Source organism: Caretta caretta, chromosome 2, assembly GCF_965140235.1.
Source record: "Caretta caretta isolate rCarCar2 chromosome 2, rCarCar1.hap1, whole genome shotgun sequence".
NCBI lineage: Eukaryota > Metazoa > Chordata > Testudines > Cheloniidae > Caretta > Caretta caretta.
The window spans coordinates 174,471,845-174,491,797 of record NC_134207.1 but is presented as its reverse complement, the minus strand read 5'-3'; the positions used below and the strand labels follow the sequence as shown (position 1 = coordinate 174,491,797).

The window sequence follows — 19,953 nt, the reverse complement described above, 5'->3', positions numbered from 1 at the left end:
CATCATGATACATTGAGGCAATGAAGGAAAAGATAGCTGTCACAGGGGAGAATAACCTGGATTTTCCGCCTCAACCTCAGAGATTTTAAAAAATAAATCATTGAGTATATTGCGGACAAAAGCATAGGGAACATGAAATGTAACATAGTATATGGTATTTGCAGACAAGCTGCATGGTGATACTTAATATATGCTTCTATCTTTTTTCCTTGCAAGAGTTTGTGTTACTGATGACACATAACAATATGTGTCACCAGTAACACAAATTACTCAAAAAAAGAAGTAATGCGTAGTTATTAAACAACTTTCGGTGATAACTTACTCCATTCAATAGCTGCCCTATCCTAGCTCAGTACCGAATAAGACCGATCAGGAGTTGCACTGGCACAATTTTTATAATGGGGGTTGCTAAAAGCCATTGAACAAAACTGTAAACCCTGTATATGATGGAAACCACTTCAAACCACCGCACCCTATCTGACCAGGGTGGATAAGCTGGCCCACAGTTAGCTCTATATCGGATAGTGATTTTGACAGAGGAAAGGCCTTTGTAAGATTTCTCCTGTCTTGGCTGTAGAGCAGAGTCTAGTTTCTAACCTCCGGTCTGCTCCTCAAGCTGTTCATCTTTTTCTTGCTCTTACTTCTTATCCGTGATCAGAACTCTCATAATATACCTATGGATATGTTTTGGGGGGTAAGAAGGAAATTACTGGCAGGAAGCATAACAAAAAACTCAGCTAGATCTCCAATTCCTGCAGAGGAAGGAATCCCACATGGAAGTCAGGAGGAAGAGGGAACCCAGAAGTGCTCCCAGAAGCCAAGGAATTCTGCTGGCCAGTTTTAGGAGGAAGTTGAGATTAGACCCACCCCCACTTTCATAGATTCTAAGCCAGAAGGAATCATTATGGTCATCTAGTCTGAACTCCTCCATAACACAGACTACAGAATTACACCCAAGGATTCCCCACTCAGGAAGTCCTGACCCATTCACAGCTGCTTACTCAGCACATGCCCAGTACCACTAGTGCCTAATCACTACTGAATATGCAGTTCACAGTCAAGGTTTAGCCAGCCCCAGTGCTCTGAGAGTGTGCTGGTAATAAATTTCAATAGAGGGGCTGAAGGATATTTTCTAGCAAGAGTGCCTAATATTTAAAAGAAAATAAGAACCTGAGCTGTTCTGCCTGATTTATAACTTTCTGTGACAGCCTTTATTTTCTGATGAAGTCAAAACCTGCTTCAGGAATGGACAGCAGCTAATGCTATGGAGTATCAACGGATCAGCAAGATAACCACAACATCTGTCAACAGCCTAGAAACAGGACTCGATTAACCAATGCTCCAATCCTGCAACCAGATTTTACTAGTAAACCCTTGGATACAAGCCCACCCAATTGGGAGCAGGAGGGAATCTAAGGAAGAACACTTCTGTAATACATAAAAAGAAAAGGAGTACTTGTGGCACCTTAGAGACTAACCAATTTATTTGAGCATAAGCTTTCATGAGCTACAGCTCACTTCATTGTGAGCTGTAGCTCATGAAAGCTTATGCTCAAATAAATTGGTTAGTCTCTAAGGTGCCACAAGTACTCCTTTTCTTTTTGCGAATACAGACTAACACGGCTGTTACTCTGAAACCTGTCATTCTGTAATACATATTTCCCTACTCACAAACTTGAAGAGACTATTTAACAGCACAGCCTAACATTTCTAGAAATACAATACTGTATGGGAATTTTATCAAATCCCTGTAGAATGCTAACATATTATTCTAACTCTTTAAGTAATAACGCCATTTTTTCAGTGCATAACTGCTGCTCTTTATAGCTTTCATCATTAATCTTTCAGCCATGGAGAGGATTCTGAATGCACAATTATTTAGCATTCTGCCACCAAGTGAGGGCACACGGACAATGCCAGAGCATTAGGATACTAGAGATTATAAGGGCAACAGTTTCAAAAGTGAGAAGCAACTCTGGGTGCCTCAAATTCAGGTGCTCAACTTGAGATATTTTTCAGAAGTCAGATGTTCCGCATTTTCTGAAAAATCAGATCCCTTTCAAGTTGTCTCAGAAGTTGGGCATGTAAAAATGAAGGCATTCAAAATTGCTAGTCACTTTTGAAAAATCCGGCATAAGTGACCTACATTACTGAGAAAAATTGGACTTTTAGAAACTTTTATTTATTGTACCTTCCAGAAGGCCTTTGTGGTTTTGGTGTCCAAAATCTGGGCTTCCTTGGGTTCTGAATTAACGTGGAGACTGCTTCAGTCTTTAAATCCAAAACCCATCCTTTTGTAGACATATTATATTTCAAGAGTTACCATTTTTTCACACCATCTGAAGATCAGCAGTAGTAAAGTACAGACTGATATGGTATAGATTTTTTTATAAAAGTATTTTTTTGAGTAAGAAGAGATATTGATAGTGGAAGCTGAACTTGAAATTTGAGCAGAGGTTGGTGAAGTTTCTCATGAAGGCAAAGATCCACGTACAGCATGACTGAAAAGCTATCAACGGAAGACAGAAGGAAGTGGTACTGTTCTCTGGTCCACAGTATCCTATTGCCAGAAACTGGAAGTCCTCACATGAGTACAGTGGTGAATGCTGATATATTTATTCCTCGAAAAGGGCTAATTAAGAGCAGAAATCACATTACAGTGGACTTCACAAAGCACAGACTGGAAATAACTTTATTCAAACCTATGCAGTTTGAAGTAGTTCTTTGCAAATTATGTCAGTAAAAATATCTGCCATGAAAGTCAGAAATAAAACAGAGGCTAATTAGCTGAAACCACTGATTCTTAAGGTCAAATGAAGTTACACCAGGGATGGATTTAGCCCAGAGCGTCCACATTTATCCACATGACTCGATAAACTCGGGACAGAGCAAAACGTGTAGATCACCTCACACCTTTGTTTTCACCTATTGCTGAGGTGATAGGACTAATGAAACAAGTTATCTTGTTAAAGGGACACCATCCACTTGAAAATAACATTTCTGTCTGAACACTTTGTACCTGCTGTTAAACCAAAGACTGCTGTAATTGAAAGAAGTTAGCCAAAAAAATGTTTTTTCACTTTGTGGATTTGATAGCGCATTGGGTACAGTCGGGTCTCTGTTTCTCCTCTAGTCACAAAGAGTGGAATTTTGAATAGATTCTAAGTGACTTATGAGAGCAAGTCCTACTGGCTTTCAATGGGATTGTGCTCCTAACTCGCTTAGACACTTTTGAAAATTTCATCCTTCCTAGTAGGAGTAATTGTTATTTTCATTGCAGCAGCCCTCAGAGGACTGGGTCCCACTGTGCCATGCTCTGTCCAGACACAGTATTGTATTAAATTGGATTCAAGTTCTTATTTCACTCCCATCATTGTAGTGTAGCAAAGGAAGTATTTCTTCACACAGCGCACAGCCAACCCGTGGAACTCTTTGCCAGAGGATGCTGTAAAGGCCCAAGCTATAACAGGGTTAAAAAAAGAACTAGATACATTCATGGAGGATAGGTCCATCAATGGCTATTAGCCATTTCTCTCGCCTCTGTTTGCCAGAAGCTGGGAATGGGCGACAGGGGATGTATCCCTTGATGATTACCTCTTCTGTCCATTCCCTCTGATGCAACTGGCATTGACCACTGTCGGAAAACAGGCTACTGGGCTAGATGGACCTTTGGTCTGACCCAGTATGGCCGTTCTTACAGTAAAACGCATTCCTGTCCCTAGAGCTAACAGTCTAATGCCCCCATCCTGCAGTGGTCCTGTGCAGGTCTAAGAGTCACCACACACAGATCTGATTGCAGGAGCAGGGCTTAAATATCAAAGAACAGACCAAAGGAAAGGTATAGCAGAATACATCATACAAGCAGTAGGGTCAGGGTATTGCAATACCATCAGAAGGCGATTGATGGTATGTCTGGTATATAGTTTATGGGAGAAAGAGACAATTGCATGGTCAAAAGCAACACAAGAAGACATAGAAGTGGACAAGATGGGAGGGGCACAGCTGGTAAAGGACTTTAGGATACCAACAAAGAAGCTTGTGCTTTGTTGTGGAAAAGGGGGAGCCACTGGAAGGATAAAGAAAAGTGATGCGGGTGAGTAGAAAAGAAGATCTAAGCAGTGGCATTCTGACTAGACTGAAATGCGGCAATCCAGGCTACAAGAAGGCAGAGAGGAAAAAGATGCAGTAATTAGAATAGCAAGTGACCTGGGCCCCAACAAGAGCTTTAGCTACTGAGATGATCAGTTATTCTTAGTACTTTTTAAATGATGGCAGAGCCCAGAGGACCCGTTTATGATAAAGGCCCCATTGTGCTTGGTGCTATGCAGCTATAAAGTCAGAAATATTCCATGCCCCAGAAATTTTATAACCAAAGTTTCTTCCCAGACTGTATCATTATCCTTTCTACAGAGCACCACCCTCCTTCGGGACCCCTGTACATTGTAGCTGTCCTTCCAAGGAGGTGAGGAACTGCAGAGATGGCCCTGGCCTTCTGTGAAACCCCTGGGAGCAATCACTTTCGGGGACAGACCCCATCGAGGTTCAGTGAGGGAATTTCTGCAAGGGGATATTTCTACTTAAAAAGCTCCCTGTAAGGGAGTTCACCAGAGGAGACAATCTGGCTCACAGGTTTCAGTTCAAAATTAATCCGCTTCCTGGGGTTTGGCTTTAATAGTAACTCAAATAATAGCAACACATAAAACTCTCCCTCAGCATGGCTATTCCTATGGTTTCTCTGCAGAGACTTCTCTGTCTCCTACCCTAGTTTCCTACAACTATGGAGCCACTCTCACCCTCCCTCATGTCCAAGGTAGAATTAACAATTCACACCAGTCACAATGAGTCTGCAGGATTCCAAACTTGTTAACAGGTTACACACTACCCCAGTGCTTTATCAGAAGCTAGATTCTTTTTTTAAACTGGTCAATTTAAAATATTCGAATGGACAGCATCTCTTTAAGTCAAGCTCCGTTTGTAGCAAGTAAGAGTAACTCCATGAATGAATATTGGAAATTAGGGTTTCTGTCTCTGTGCTGCAGCATTTTAAGAATATTTTAGGCAAGAATTCCTAGCAACCTTCTGAAAGATTGAGCTTCTCCACTGAAAGAATGAACCGCTTAAAGCATGTAAACATTTGTAAAAAAAAAACTCTACAAAATATTAGCTTTACAATGATCATGCCAGAGATGATTAGCTCCACGCTTACTAAACAAAGCAAACATGCCCAATGATTTGCACATTTCCAACAGAAAAAAATCCCAATATTTTTATAAATCTTTGTACATGGTTCATTTGATTTTGACTAAAACTAACACATTTTGCTGATGACCTATCATGGACGTTCACTTCCTAAGTTATGAATGCAGCGCTGATCTACTGCACTCTGTCAGCAAAACCACCATCATTCCTGAGGATGCCTCTGAAAAGCTGCAGGCTTATTTTACGTAAGCGCACATACGTGTATCCCTTCCCAGTCCATGAAGTTCCCACTGAAATGCATAAGAGATGCGAAATTTGACTAATCCACTCATTTGCTGCACTCAACAACAAGGAATGTATTCTGCTGATTCACAGTCTCACCTGGTGATTGCTCTAGTTAGTGGAAATTGCCACATTGAGATTCAATGGACATACGGTAGATTAGCTGGGCAGCAGCTAAGTAAATAAGCAAATGAAGATATATGTAAGTTATTATTACCTTTTTTCCACAGAAGATGAAAGTAACCTTTGTCCAAAGGCTGATTAAGAATCAAAAGGCAAAACGTCAGGTTTCCTATAAAAAAAGAGATGATCGTGCTCATTAACAAGTAAATTGATTTCTCCCCTCATTTTCTTTGTTTTGTTTGCACCTAACATCCCTCCCTATTTAATGTTAGGCAGAAACTTTGGAGCACACTTCACTAATTACCCTTCTTCTTAGGTTTCACCATTTCAGATACATACATTTCAGATACAGGCAGTCAGAGATTTATTAGAAACATTTTATTTTAGCAAGTCCTTTTCATTTATAACAGTTGCTCTCTGCTAATAGGCCCCCTCAATAGGACCCCATGTCCGTGCAACTCTCTTGTTCAAACCTCTGTTTTGCTATTGCCGGCTGTGCATGACATTTAATGGTATTAGCATTTTGGGGGAGGTGCACGTTTTCTATTAACAACAGAGGCTATCGCTGTCTGAAGGTAAAGTTCTCCTCTCAGATCTACTCAGAAGATCTAGGCTCTGAAAGTCTGCTCTCCCCTCAGGTGCAGTATTCCTGTTGACATCAACAGCATCTGCAACTGTGTGGAGAGTGGATAATGGCAGTCAAGATTTGCTGGGCAGAGCTGGAAGAACTTTGCCAGTAAACGGTTTGTTGACACACTTAGGGAGCACTATGAAAAAAGTTATACAAGCTAAAAGTTCTGAGAGACAGAAAAGATTGCAGCTTTACTGTTAATTATTTATTTGTATTACAGTCATGGACCAGGGCCCCACTGTGCACAAACACAGAACAAAGAGATGATCCCTGCCCCAAAGAGCATACAATCGAAGAAAACAACACAGGGATCATACTTGACAAGATATAATTATTTTACCAAAACATATTCTTTTTAGAGTACGTCTGTTATCATGGTGATTCCACAGCCTAAATCTCACTCCTGGAAACAGGCTATCACCAACACGCAGCCCTGCAAGCCTGCAACTAACCAGTCCACATTCCCACAGCCTGAACAGGCTTGTAAGCCCCACCATCCTTAGACTTTGTCCAACTCAAGGGACAAAAATGAACACACAAAATGCAAAAGTTTTAAAATAAATGGATACTTGCTATTCCAGACTGTGGCTCCAGGGAGCAAATGTAACCACCATGCCTTATTAGGATTGCATATGCTGGGAATAGCATTTATTTAATTTCCTAATTATCTATCTTGGAATAGAAGTTTCCCCTGGAGCTTCATTTCCTTAAGCTATCAGGTTAATGAAGTCTATTTGAGCATGTGAAGCCAATGTAATTGCAAGGAGAAATGATCTATCCCTAGAAGGTCTTCCGTGCCTCTGAACACATTTAGTAGAGCAGAAGGTGGAGTGAGGAAAGAGTCATGTGGAAGTATGAGGAGACATAAAGGTGAAGAAAATCTCTGCAATGTGCATGAAAATTTGGCAAAACAAGAAGAAGTTGCACACATTGAGCCACAAATGAATGTGCATGACAGGTAGCTACCTGCAATCAACTAAAAACTACACCAGGCCTTACTGTAGGGCAAGTCAGACCATGAATGTACAAACATAAAACAATTTTTCACATGAGTATCATTATATGCTAGGATGTGGCATTGGCATGATATGCTGGAAGAATCACATGCTCACCACCAATGGTGAAGCCATTATTGAGGTAAGAGCACCATAGCTCTGCTATAAATGAGAACCTGTCGCCTGGCTCCTGCTAGACTCAACGAAGAAGACACTCAGAAGAGAGGTCAGCAAAGTACAAGATTCAATACTCACTTATCTTTTATTGCAAGTAAATTCATCTGAACTGGGTGGTCATAGGCATCTATTTACTTACATACACTATGGGTGTCATTACAGTCTTGGCCTTTACTGCATCACAGTATTTTCGGATGGGTGGTGTTATGTAGAACCTAAACTGCTGAGCATGATGGGGACTGCTCCCCATTTCAGCACTTCATTGACGTTGCTCTACTCTTCTGCCCATTCCCTCTACAATCTGCAGTAGGGTAGAAGCTAACACCAAATATATATGGTCAAGAAGAGAAGAGTTGAGGAGACCACAGTAAATAAATGAGAGGTGGGTGTGGAACTTTCTTCCATCCTGAGTTTGAATGTGTCTTTACCTTGTACTTGCACTGACAGAGACAGACAGGAACAAACAGCCGGGAACAGCGAACCGCGGCCGCTGGGAGCTGTGGGGGACCAGGCCTGCAGATGGTCAACATCAGCAAAATGTCCCAATCAGATTGCCCTGATGGGCCGCAGGTTGCCCACCACTGCTTTAAACCACAGCAAGTGAAAAATGACTAAATGTTAATATCTGTGCCACCAAAGCAAACACCAAAGCAAGCACCAACATTTTAACAGTGCTCACTGTACTAATATACAACTAATCAAAAAGGGCCAGATCCTCAGCAGGCATAAACTGAGACTGAAGTGTAAACCAGAGATACAACAATTTACACTCACTGAGAATCTTGACTAAAAAGCAGCTATTAATCAAATGGAGATTTCAGATAAATGTGAAGACCACAGAGAAATTTCAGCTAGTACAATCTACAGCAGCCCTCCTGCTAATTGAGAAAGACTGTTAAAAGTAAACTACAGCATTGCTCCATGCACTCTACTGGCTTCTCATTTGAAAAAAATCCACTTCCAGGTCTTCATCTTTAAAATCTCTTAATAAGTTAAGAAGAATCTATCTCATGGACTGTCCGTCCATCCATTACTCAAGAAGGCAATTAGCACATGAGCTGAAGGTTAACCAAACTGGGCTGTGCTGGACTAACAGGGGAACAAAATTCCATAGTCAAGGGTCCAGCAGTGAAAATAACTTGCCAGCAATCCCCTGATCTGGAGATCTCTCCTGAGAGGACACGTACTGACCTCAATTGCTGCTGAGATGCACAGGGAGAGAGTTGGTCCCTCACATAGCTTCTTACAGTTTTAGTGCAATTCTCTCTTTTATTATGTACTTTTCTTGTGGCCTTTATTATTGCAGACTGTACAACTCAAGCCATCTGTAGCATGAGGATTAAAAAAAATAAATACTTGCATACAACATAAAGCTTAAAATATAAGATGCTCAGTTTATTTTGGTCCTTATGGCATAAACAAAAAAGAAAAGGACAACAATGCCAGTCTCTTCATAATCTCAGAAAACTGATCCTGGAGGATTTCATACTTGATTCCTAATTTTGGTTTTACCTTCTGATTTAAAAAAACCCTCCATCTATTTAAACAACTATATGTTTGTTTGTTAATTTCCAATCATATCCATGTTTTCCTATTTGCTGCTTATAGATCCTTACTCACTTTTTTGTGACAGTACATACCATTTTCAAACACTTTCCTCCATATTTATGGGCTTAGTTTATGGGCACAAATTATTATAGGTGCACAAATGTGTCAGCAGTCAGTTATACCCATAAAAGTACAGGTATAAACATGGGGAGACAGTTCAAGCAGAACTGATCATGTGGCTCACACTGTTTTGTTCGGTCTTCCTAAAGGAACTTGCAATCCTTAGTCTTGAATAACCAGATAATTGTTATGTCAACAACAAAGTATGACTTCTATTCACTCTCTTTTCTAGATTGCAAATAAGTATATTAAACAACAATTCTTGTATTTACCCCGGCATACTGCCACTTAACTATTAACCTCTTTCAATTCTGAAAATTGGTCACATATCTGTCCTCTTTGCTTTCTAACACTTACCCATATTACTCTTCCTCTGAGTTTTCTTAGTAGCTGCTTCTAAAGGACTTAATCAACTTTTGAATCTTGTGACAGGGTCAGGCCAGATGGCTACAGGAGAGTAATAGAAAGCAAATATATTAGCCCCAGGCTAAGTAGGTCCCTTTTCCCTGGGTAAGGTAACAGGGAAGGTTCCAGAACAATTAAGACAGGCTGATTAGAACACCTGCAGCCAATCAAGAAGCTGCTCGAATCAATTAAGGCAGGCTAATCAGGGCACCTGGGTTTTAAAAAGGAGCTCACTTCAGTTTGTGGTGTGTGTGTGAGGAGCTGGGAGCAAGAGGCACTAGGAGCTGAGAGTGAGAACGTGGACTGTTGGAGGACTGAGGTGTACAAGCATTATCAGACACCAGGAGGAAGGTCCTGTGGTGAGGATAAAGAAGGTGTTGGGGGGAGGCCATGGGGAAGTAGCCCAGGGAGTTGTAGCAGTCGCACAGCTGTTCCAGGAGGCACTCTAGACAGCTGCATTCTACAGGGCCCTGGGCTGGAACCCGGAGTAGAGGGCGGGCCCGGGTTCCCCCCAAATCCTCCCAACTCCTGGTCAGACACAGGAGTCGTCGACCTGGACTGTGGATTCAGAAAAACGGCCAAGCTGAGGGCTGCTGTGAAGCTCCAAGGCGAGCAAATCCACCAATAAGCGCAAGACCCACCAAGGTAGAGCAGGAACTTTGTTACAATCTCTATATAAATTATATCGAATATTGTGCCTTTATGCATTATTTAATTCTTTCAAAAGAATTCCAATGTGTTTGAGAGACACAAATTTACTATTATAAAAGCCTTTCTGGCCTGTCCCTATTATCTTACACTCACCTAGGTGCACTATAAATATTTATAATATCATTATACATTCTTTATAGATTGTCCCTTACTATACACCAGTCTGCAGGCTATATGGCTCTCACAAAAGCAGCATATATATCTGTAAATATCAGCTTTGTCTGAGATCTAACATAACAACATATACCCCTTGCTTATTTCCCTTGGGTGTCAGAAAAATATCTTAAGTTACCATACATACTATGAGTTTCTTTTCTATGTGTTTTGAGGCTAGAAATTTTTTTTTATTACATCAAATAAAAAGGCCTTTGGGGAAGACAAGTACTACGCTTGTTCTAGCGGAATGATGTAAGCAATAAGACACAATAGGGCATATGTTGTGCTAAGATATTGCCATGCCTCTGGGTGCTACTGAAGCATGAATCCAAAGGCTGAGCAACTTCAACCATACAAAGAGTCTCCTGTCAACCAATAATATTTACATTTTATTGCTTGCCTGAAGAACAACCATTTCTTTACCATTCCCAGTTATCTGATGAGTGGTATTCTAAAGGGGGGAAAAGTGGAGGAAAAAGGAAAAGAGACTCATTTCCATAGAAAGAGGAAATTTTACCTTCTAGCAAAATACTGCATGAGTCTAAACAGAAAGTTGCACAGTAAAAGGAAATAAGATATACAAAAATCAAAATATTTCCTCCTACCCTGAAAGGATATTTCAGGGACCTGGGCCATGTAAATACCAAGGTAGATAGATGGAAGTCCAAATCTAGGCTGATCTCTGTGTCCCTCACCAAAGGCTCTTAAAGAAAGTATGCTGTCATGGAATAAGAGGGAAGGTGCTCTCATGGATCAATAACTCTGATGGTTAAAAGAAAAGGAGTACTTGTGGCACCTTAGAGACTAACCAATTTATTTGAGCATGAGCTTTCGTGAGCTCATCAGCTGATGAAGTGAGCTGTAGCTCACGAAAGCTCATGCTCAAATAAATTGATTAGTCTCTAAGGTGCCACAAGTACTCCTTTTCTTTTTGCGAATACAGACTAACACGGCTGTTACTCTGAAATCTGATGGTTAAGAGACAGGAAACACAGGGTAAGTATAAATGGTCAGTTTTCAGATTGAGAAGAGGTAAATAGCGGTGTCCCCCAGGGCTTCGTACTGGGACAGTAATGTTTAACATATTCATAAATGATCTGGAAAAAGGGTAAACAATGAGGTGGCAAAATTTGCAGATGATACAAAACTACTCAAGATAGTTAAGTCCAAAACAGACTGTGAAAACTTATATAAGGATCTCAGAAACCTGGGTGACTGGGTAACAAAATGGCAGATGAAATTCAATGTTGATAAATACAAAGTAATTCACATTGGAAAATATAATCCCAACTATACATACAAAATGATGGCAGTCTAAATTAGCCATTACCACTCAAGAAAGAGATCTTGTAGTGACTGAGGATAGTTCTCTGAAAACATCCGCTCAATGTGCAGTGGCAGTCAAAAAAGCTAACAGAATATTGGGAATCATTAAGAAAGGGATAGATAAGACGACAGAAAATATCATATTGCTTCTATATAAATCTATGATACGCCCACATCTTGAATACTGTGTGCAGATGTGGTCACCCTATCTCAAAAAAGATACAGAATAAAATAAACAGAAGCACTACTGTCAACTACACACTGAGCACTGAAACAGCAACACTGTTGGTCACATACCTACCACTTTCTCAGTGACCATAGGCAAGCACACATGAGGCAGAAGATGCCAAGAATGGTGAGTGAACCCAGGGGCAGGGGTCTTGTGTATTGCAGAAAAGCAATCTGAAAAGGTCACGGGGCACTTATGGGGGCAACACTCTAAACTTTCCCACTGTTTTCCACAGACAGCGATCACTATGGAAGATATCTAACTCCTGAAGGGAAGCAAGGGTGCATCTGCTACATGCTTGCGGCTTCCGCCCCAGTCCCTATGTTGCTCGCCTGTGTGCACCTTTGGTCCCTACCCAAGTAATTGCAGAGTGGCGCGGGAAAGTGTCTCTCAATGGGGGAAGGAACAAAGCAGCTCTGCCGAAGACCCTCCAGCAGAGGATTGCTGAGTACATGCAGGAAAGTTTCCTAGCGATCTCTCTGGAGGATTCCCATGAAATCTCGGAGTGCATCAACTCCCCGTTCCATCAAACTGCCTAGCTGTACAGGGAAATGCCCAGCACGCAGAAACAAAGCCAGCCTTCTACATTTCTCTGCCCTCAACCCACTTCAGAACTTCACAAAGCAAAACCACTTACTGGGGGTCTCCTCTCCTGCTTCTGGCTCGCCAGAGTGTGACTGCAGAGACTGGCTAGACACCTCTGGAATGGAGAACAGCTCCTGACTGAACACATCATAGGACTCCACTTCTTCTTCAGCCTCCACCTGTTCATCAATTACTTCCTCCTCTGGGTTAGGTTCACTTTCCACTGGCTCCAGACCCGCCAAAACATTCACAGTGCTATTTGCGGTGGAGGGGGGGCCACCCCCTAGAATAGCGTCCAACTCCTTATCAAAACGGTAGGTCTGGGGCGCAGCACTGGAGCGACAGTTTGCCTCCCTTGCCTTCTGGTACGCATTCCTCCGCTCCTTCACCTTTGCTCTACACTGCAGCATGTCCCGGTCACATCCCTTTTCGGGCAAGCTGAGCGCAATCTGGCCATAGGTATTGAAATTCCAACAGCTGGAGCACAGCTGGGATGGACAGCTTCCTCTCTCCAAACACTTATCAGATCCAGTAACTCCGCAGTGGTCCATGCGGGAGATTGTTTGCTGCGTGGAGCCATCGTGGTCAGCTGGGAAGATGTGATGTGAGCTTTGCACGCCAAGCAAACAGGAAGGGGAATTTCAAAATTCCTGGGGCTTTAAAGAGGGAGAGGCAGAAGGTTGTTTACCTGTTGTCAGGGCAGCAGAGCTGAAACTGCTGACCAGTGTGGTCAGGATGGCCATTGTAAGACACCATCCGGAGGCCAATAACAGCGCTAAAATCAATCACAGCGTCTACACTGGCACTACGGCGCTAAAGCCTCAGCACAAAAAGCCTTATGACTCTCGTCAAGCTGGTTTTATTACAATGCTGCAACTGAGGAGTATCGGCACAAAAAGTGGCTTTGCAGTGTGTACACCTCTGCTGTTTCATCGCCAAAAGCTGCCTTTTGGCAAAAAAAAAAATTGGTAGTGTAGACCAGGCCTAAAACAAAGACAGTTGAATGACTTCCTGGAATGTGTTTTTCCGGTGATGGGTGATGTCTTCACTACTGTATCAGAATTTCCACTATAGCCTGTGATTCTATTGCAAAGAATTCATTCGCAGTGGGAATCTGTCACAACAACAACACTGGAATGGCTAAGAACACAGTGCTTTATAGAGCGAGCAGATAATGACAAAACAATGCTTATGCAAACTTGTATCCTGGATGTGGAAAGAGTATTACTAGAGCTGGTCAACAATTTTCACTTTGAAATTTTTATTTGTTAAAAGTCAAAAGGAATGAAACATTTCAGTGTTATTCAAACAGAATTTTCCAATCAACTTGAAACTTTTTTTTTTTCAAAAATTCCATTTTGCAGAAAATTTCAAATATTTTCCCAGAATAGAAATCCTGGTTCCTGCACACCTCTAGGTATTACTAAATTAAAAAAAGTTCGAACATGGATTTTTTTTCTATTCAGGAATGAGAATTCCACTAACACAGAATGACTGAAAAACATCTACTCAACATGAGTGACTTAGTGAAAGCGTGGGATACAACATCAAATAAAACCTGGTTTTTCAATTCCAGGAATTCTAACAAGGTGTTTTAATGACGGCTTAGAAAAAAAGATTTATATGTCATCATTCCTGAGATTAAAAATATGGTTGGTGGCAGAATAATGTTCTAACATTTTATCAGAGCCCAGATTATTGGGTAATGGTCTCTGTTCTGTTCTGATTCACACTAGTGCAAAGTTAGAATTACTTCATAGGTTTCACCTCAGTTATTCAGGCTTCAATAAGTGCAAATGAGAAAAATTTGGCCCACGACCTTATGCACTCCCAAGCACCAGGATACGAATGCCTTTAACTTGCAGAAAGAAAGATCATTCAGACCACTAAGTATGATCTCATTACTTCCTAAGTCAATTTCCTAAGTCAATTTCTCATACTTCCTAAGTCAATTTCCTAAGTCAATTTCTTACTATGCTTTGTTAGGTACCCTTAGCTAATTCAGGCTCTTTCTTGACACCCCTCAGCCTTTTGATTTCAGACATAACTGGTCTTCTTTTAGATAGCCCCAGACTTTCGTCTAAAAACAATGCATTTTACATTAATCAAACAAAGCTGCACAGTATGCTCATTTTGCCTTGTAAGAATGAAGGAAAGAGAACAGACACTTCACACTTCTCATATGTGAAGGGCATTTAGGAGATTATCTCACAGCACAAGGGTGTGGATTCGAAGCTGGTGTAAATCAATACAGTTCCATCAGAGCTATGCCCATTTGCACCAATTGAGCAACTGGACCAAGATTTTTAAAAGTCAGAAACATAATTTCTTTTCCTGTAGGTGCTGTGGAAAGAAATAGTTGCTACTTTCTAAAAGTGCTATTGCCAGTTCTTTGAAGCCATGCGTTTATCTCACAGATGTTTTTAATAGCAGTACCCTGGAGTTCCCAAACATGATCAAATGGAACCACCTCCATATCAAAAGCTGAGAGAGCAGAGGCATCGTTAGAAAAAAAAATTAGTCAGCACAAGTTATCTGACAAAGAGTTCAGCAGGCTTCTAACCGGCATGTATTTGGTGCTGTAAATGTTTTGTTTTTTAAACCTTGCAACTTCAGAGTCAGTAGTTTCTTGCATGAATTGCAGATACTATCCCCTAATCTACTCTCTGGTGTGAAGATGATTTTGCCAGTAAAATTTTGACTCAGAGGGCCCAATTCTGATTTTCTTAACACTGTTGTAGATCAGGTTAGCTCACTGACGTCAGACCAAACAGATCAAAACCTGGCCCAGAGAATTGATAAGTTTCTTTTCTATGACTCTGTACTCCACTCTAACAGTTCCTTTTCCCTCTCCACTATACATATATATATATTCATCACCACATCATCCGAATTGTCAGTCCAGGACCAAATTCTGCTTTCTTATGCTCAGGAGACTACAGAGGGATAGATGAGGACAAAATCTCTGATTCCAGATCAGTTACTACTGGTGAATTTGGACCCAAGAACCCAGCTTGACCCTCAGATCTGTAGTTGCAGGGCTGGCAGCTGGGGGGGGAGGGGGGGACAGGGAGTTTTACCTGAAAAATGAGCACTGTAAGCTATTGCGATGAAGTGAGCTGTAGCTCACGAAAGCGTATGCTCAAATAAATTTGTTAGTCTCTAAGGTGCCACAAGTCCTCCTTTTTTTGTTGTGATACAGCAGACATGGAACCTCACAATGCCATTTTGAGAGTCACTTTTCAGGTAGAGACACATTTTATATGAAAGCCAACAGTGAGACACTTCTAACATACAAAATAACACAACTGATGCTCAGTCTCTTGCTCTATAATTTGAAGCTACTTACGTGTATTAGTCTGTACCTTATCTGTGTTTAGAACTGGCACTCTGGCGTGTTATAAGGAGTGATAAAAAGAATATGGGACATATAAATACAAAATTAGCCAATAGTCTACCATTTAATATTTAAACAAATTCAATAGTAAAATGATTTCCCATGTAACTGGTATTTCTAAGTCTGAAAATCTTCCTTAGCATCAGTTTCAGTAAAGTCTGTGCCCTGTGTCTGTGCACTTGCTAACAAAGCAGTTGTCAGCCCTAATTCGGAGATGCAGTTAAGTTAATTTTACCCACTATTTATAAATTACTTCTGTAGTTGCATTTTACTAGCCTGAATCCCAAGTCACCAAACGAGATGTTTACTCTTCCTCTTAAGAGTAACAACTCCGCTAATAAACCGGCAAAAATTATACCAATGGATCACAGCCCTTACAAATAAGTTCTCAGACTTTTTTAAATGAATAATTCAAATCTGCACAGCCATCTGCTTTTCCTGTGAATGCAGTGTTATCCCTTTCAATGTATTTTTGCTGTTAATTTTTTAATGTACATTCTATTGACTTTTTAAAGTATTTTACAGCCATCAGTTCTCAAGGTAACTTCCAAGAGGGATAGGAAGAAACAGGGATTTGTGCAGACACACATATATCAATCTTAATGAAAAGAAAGGAAGTGGCATTCTCTCGAGAGTTTAGCAGTAGAATATATGTGGAAGAATTCAAAACAAATAAAAAACTAATTCCTCATAAGAATCCACTAACAGAGCCATGCTCGTTTACATTTTGGGCTCATTGCTGCTCCCATTCGAGTCAACAGTAAAACACCCAAAAAGAAACACCTGTCAACTATGTTTGGGTGCCCAATTTGAGACATCTAGGGCTGGATTCTTCCCGAGCGTTTAATATGTCATAGCACTTTGTGTGTCCAGAGCAGAGCTTCTATTGACTAGTTACGAGTGCTTAGCACTTCTGCATGTCAGACCCTCGGTGTCTCAATTTGGGTACTGAGAAAATGAAGGACACACGGTGGCCACCTCGAAAAGTGTGATTTCAGCAACTTGCCCAGTATCACACAGGAACTCTGTGGTACAGGCAAGGCTAGAATCCAGTTCTCCAGGGAGCATGCTCCTTTTAACCACAAGACCACCCTTTCTCTTCCTAGCTACCTAGATATTTTAGGTATTTATATGGCTCCCATTACTATAATATCTGAGCACCTCGCAATCTTTAATATACACAATAGTCCTGTGAGATAGAGGAGTATTATCTCCATTTTACAGACAGGGAACTGAGGCACAGAGAAGCTACATGGTTAAAGTGACTTGTCCAAGGTAACAGAGGAAGGCTGTGTTGGAACAGGGACTTGAATCTAGGATTCCCATGTCTTAGGCTAGCACCCTAACTACTGAACCATTCTTCCTCACTCTCGTTCCTGCATTCCCCTGCCCATTCACTATATGCCTTCCAACTTCTGCAACAAATGAGGCAGGGGTCCTGCAGACAACAGTCTCCTTCACAACCCTGATTCATCCGCAGAGCAGGTCTATCTAATGTACTGAATGAGGCAGACATTCAATGGAAAAATAGTAAGTGATCATGTAATTCAAAACTATATCATACTACATATGTCCAGGCTCCTACACAACCCCCCCTACCCTCAGCTCCTGCTCCAACTCCCCAACCCAAGGCTACCATCCCCCTTCATGCATCTATTCCTCCATGTCCGACCTTCTCACCCCTCTGAATTTCAGTCAGGTGACTTCCTAGTTCACACCACCTGGGCAAGAGCAATTAGGACAAAGGAGTGACAGCCTTCCTACTCTCATACTCTCACTTCCAGTGCTTGGCGCCAGAGTTGACCCCAACAGCAGGGAGGAGCAACTGAAGGGAAATTCCTGCTCAGCCCCTGTTGTTCTGGTATGGAGCATGGTCAGTGGCTCTCTGCCGAGGGTGCATGCAAATCAGCACCCAGAAGCTGTGCAGAGATGGAGCATGCTCAGTGCAGACAGAACCTTCTGAGAATTCAGCTACCAAATGCTAACATATCTCTCTCTACTGAGCATATGTGAATTGAGATTTTCCAGAGGTTTATAATTTGACCAAATTTTGATGAATTTTCACAGGGATGACAAAAGACACATCCCTGATACCTGGGTGACTTCCTTGTCAAATTTAATGTCACTCATGCATGTGCGGGACCATTGCACATCATGTCCCAAGTGCTGGTGGACAGGTCAGAAAAAGATCCCAAAGGCCCCTCTGGCACCACTGCCCACCATAGGGATGCCCTTTGAAAGGACAGACATGGCCCTGGTCACGGCGTTAGAAAAGTCCATAGCCAGGTAAAAATACAGATCAATGATATCGGACTATGCAATTGTGAGAGCTGTGTGTCCTTAATGGTCCATCGACACATAGGTACCTAGCCCTGATGTAAATCCATCTGGGGCAGGGGGTGTTATGTTTGAGATAGAGATACATAGCCACTATTTGTAACTTCAGATACAGTAATGAAACATGGATTTAACCAGGATAATCATTCTTGACAGACTGTAACTTTTCCATTGAAACCTTACATGATAAACTTTGTACAAGATTTATTGCAACTTTGTAACAATGGTGACTGTATTAATGTAACTTGTCATTTTTATATGGTATCACAGCCCACTTTAGGATTTCTATATGCGCCACCACTTCCACACACCCTCTCCTTTCAGTTCCTGAGTTGTGGTGTCAGGGGGCTGATCCCAATCCCCTTCTTCCTGTGAAAAGAATTTGGCATTTTTATTTTCTGTGCCTGTGTGGCGGGAAACATAAAAGCTATACAGCTGCAGCAAGAGGTACCATTGCATGACATGTGGTTGACCTTTCATTAGAGTTTAGCCATTGGAGTTGCTCACGGCACGTTACTAGGTAGAAGGGCTGCCTCCATAAGTACTATCACAGGTCATCGACAGCCTATTTCACTGCTAGGGCCTCCTTCTCGATGACCGAGCATGCAGCCTCCCATGAGAACATCTTTCTGCTAAAAAAGAGGATGGGGTGCTCTACTCCTCTGATTTTTGAGACAGCACTGCTCCAAGCCAGACATCAGCTGCATCAATTTGTATAATAAATAGCTTCAAGAAATCTGGGGGGAACAGCACTTGTTCCTTGCTCAACTGGTCTTTCAGTATTCTACATGCCTCACCACAGCCTTTTGTCCAGTGGATTTTTGGTGTGGAATTTTTTTCCTAGGTCTGTTAAAGGGGTGGCAATGATGATGAAATTTGAGATGAATTGCCGATAGTACCCTGCTAATCCCAAGAAACAGCAAACTTGCTTCTTGGTGGAGGGGACAGAGCAGTCTGCTAGGGCTTGGACTTTGTCCACTGGGGAGGGGGAGGGTCATAACTGTGCCCCCCACACTGTATACCTCAGGCAGGTGACTTCCTGGGTTGCCAGTTAACACTTGGTTGGGTTGGTCATCACTTGTGCTTCCTCAAGGGCTTGTAGTACCGCAGCGACATGTCTCGTGTGGACAGTCCATCCTTCATTGTAGGTGAGATCATCAATGTAGGCGGCTGCATATGAATCATGTGGCCACAGCACTCTTTCCATCAACTGCTGAAATTTGGCAGCTGCCACATGGAGCCTGAATTGACATAACCCAAATGGAATGGAGGACATGGGCTTCTCTTTAAACTCGGCTGTCAGAGGGATCTGCCAATACCCCTTTGCTGGGTGGAGGGTAGACATAGATGTGGCAACCCACAGTCTTCCTAGCAGTTTGTCAACCTTTGGCAAGGGGCAGCTGTACCTTAACTGTGCCCCTTGTCATTCTCCATATCAATGTTTTGCCCAGAATGCCTTTCCTGTGGATGCCTCAGACAGCGAGGAGCCAATGGCCTCCCCTGTGATTCAGTAAAACATGTAGGGGCATGTGATGTGCTCATGTGACCCTGGACTGACCCTGGACTCCATCTTCGGTCGGTAACTTTCCATACTTTCCATACAGTGGGCTTTGTTTAGGAAAGTAAATTTTGATGCACATTGCAGAGGATATAAGAGATACCCAAGGAATCTCCCATTTTGCCTCCTTCCTGCTCCAGTTCTCTGGACTGTGGATTTACAACTAAAAGGAGT

The 19,953-nt window shown here is 41.9% G+C and overlaps 1 protein-coding gene across 5 annotated transcripts in view; it reads right to left on the bottom strand.

The window, feature by feature from the left end:
• Positions 1-19,953, bottom strand: part of TPK1 (thiamin pyrophosphokinase 1) — a 480,210-nt gene that overhangs the window by 380,764 nt on the left and 79,493 nt on the right. For all 5 annotated transcript variants that reach the window (XM_075125594.1, XM_048839088.2, XM_048839086.2 and 2 more), the window contains exon 3: positions 5,699-5,773. In XM_075125594.1, the coding sequence (XP_074981695.1) occupies positions 5,699-5,773 (75 nt within the window). The remainder of the gene's footprint in view (positions 1-5,698; positions 5,774-19,953) is intronic.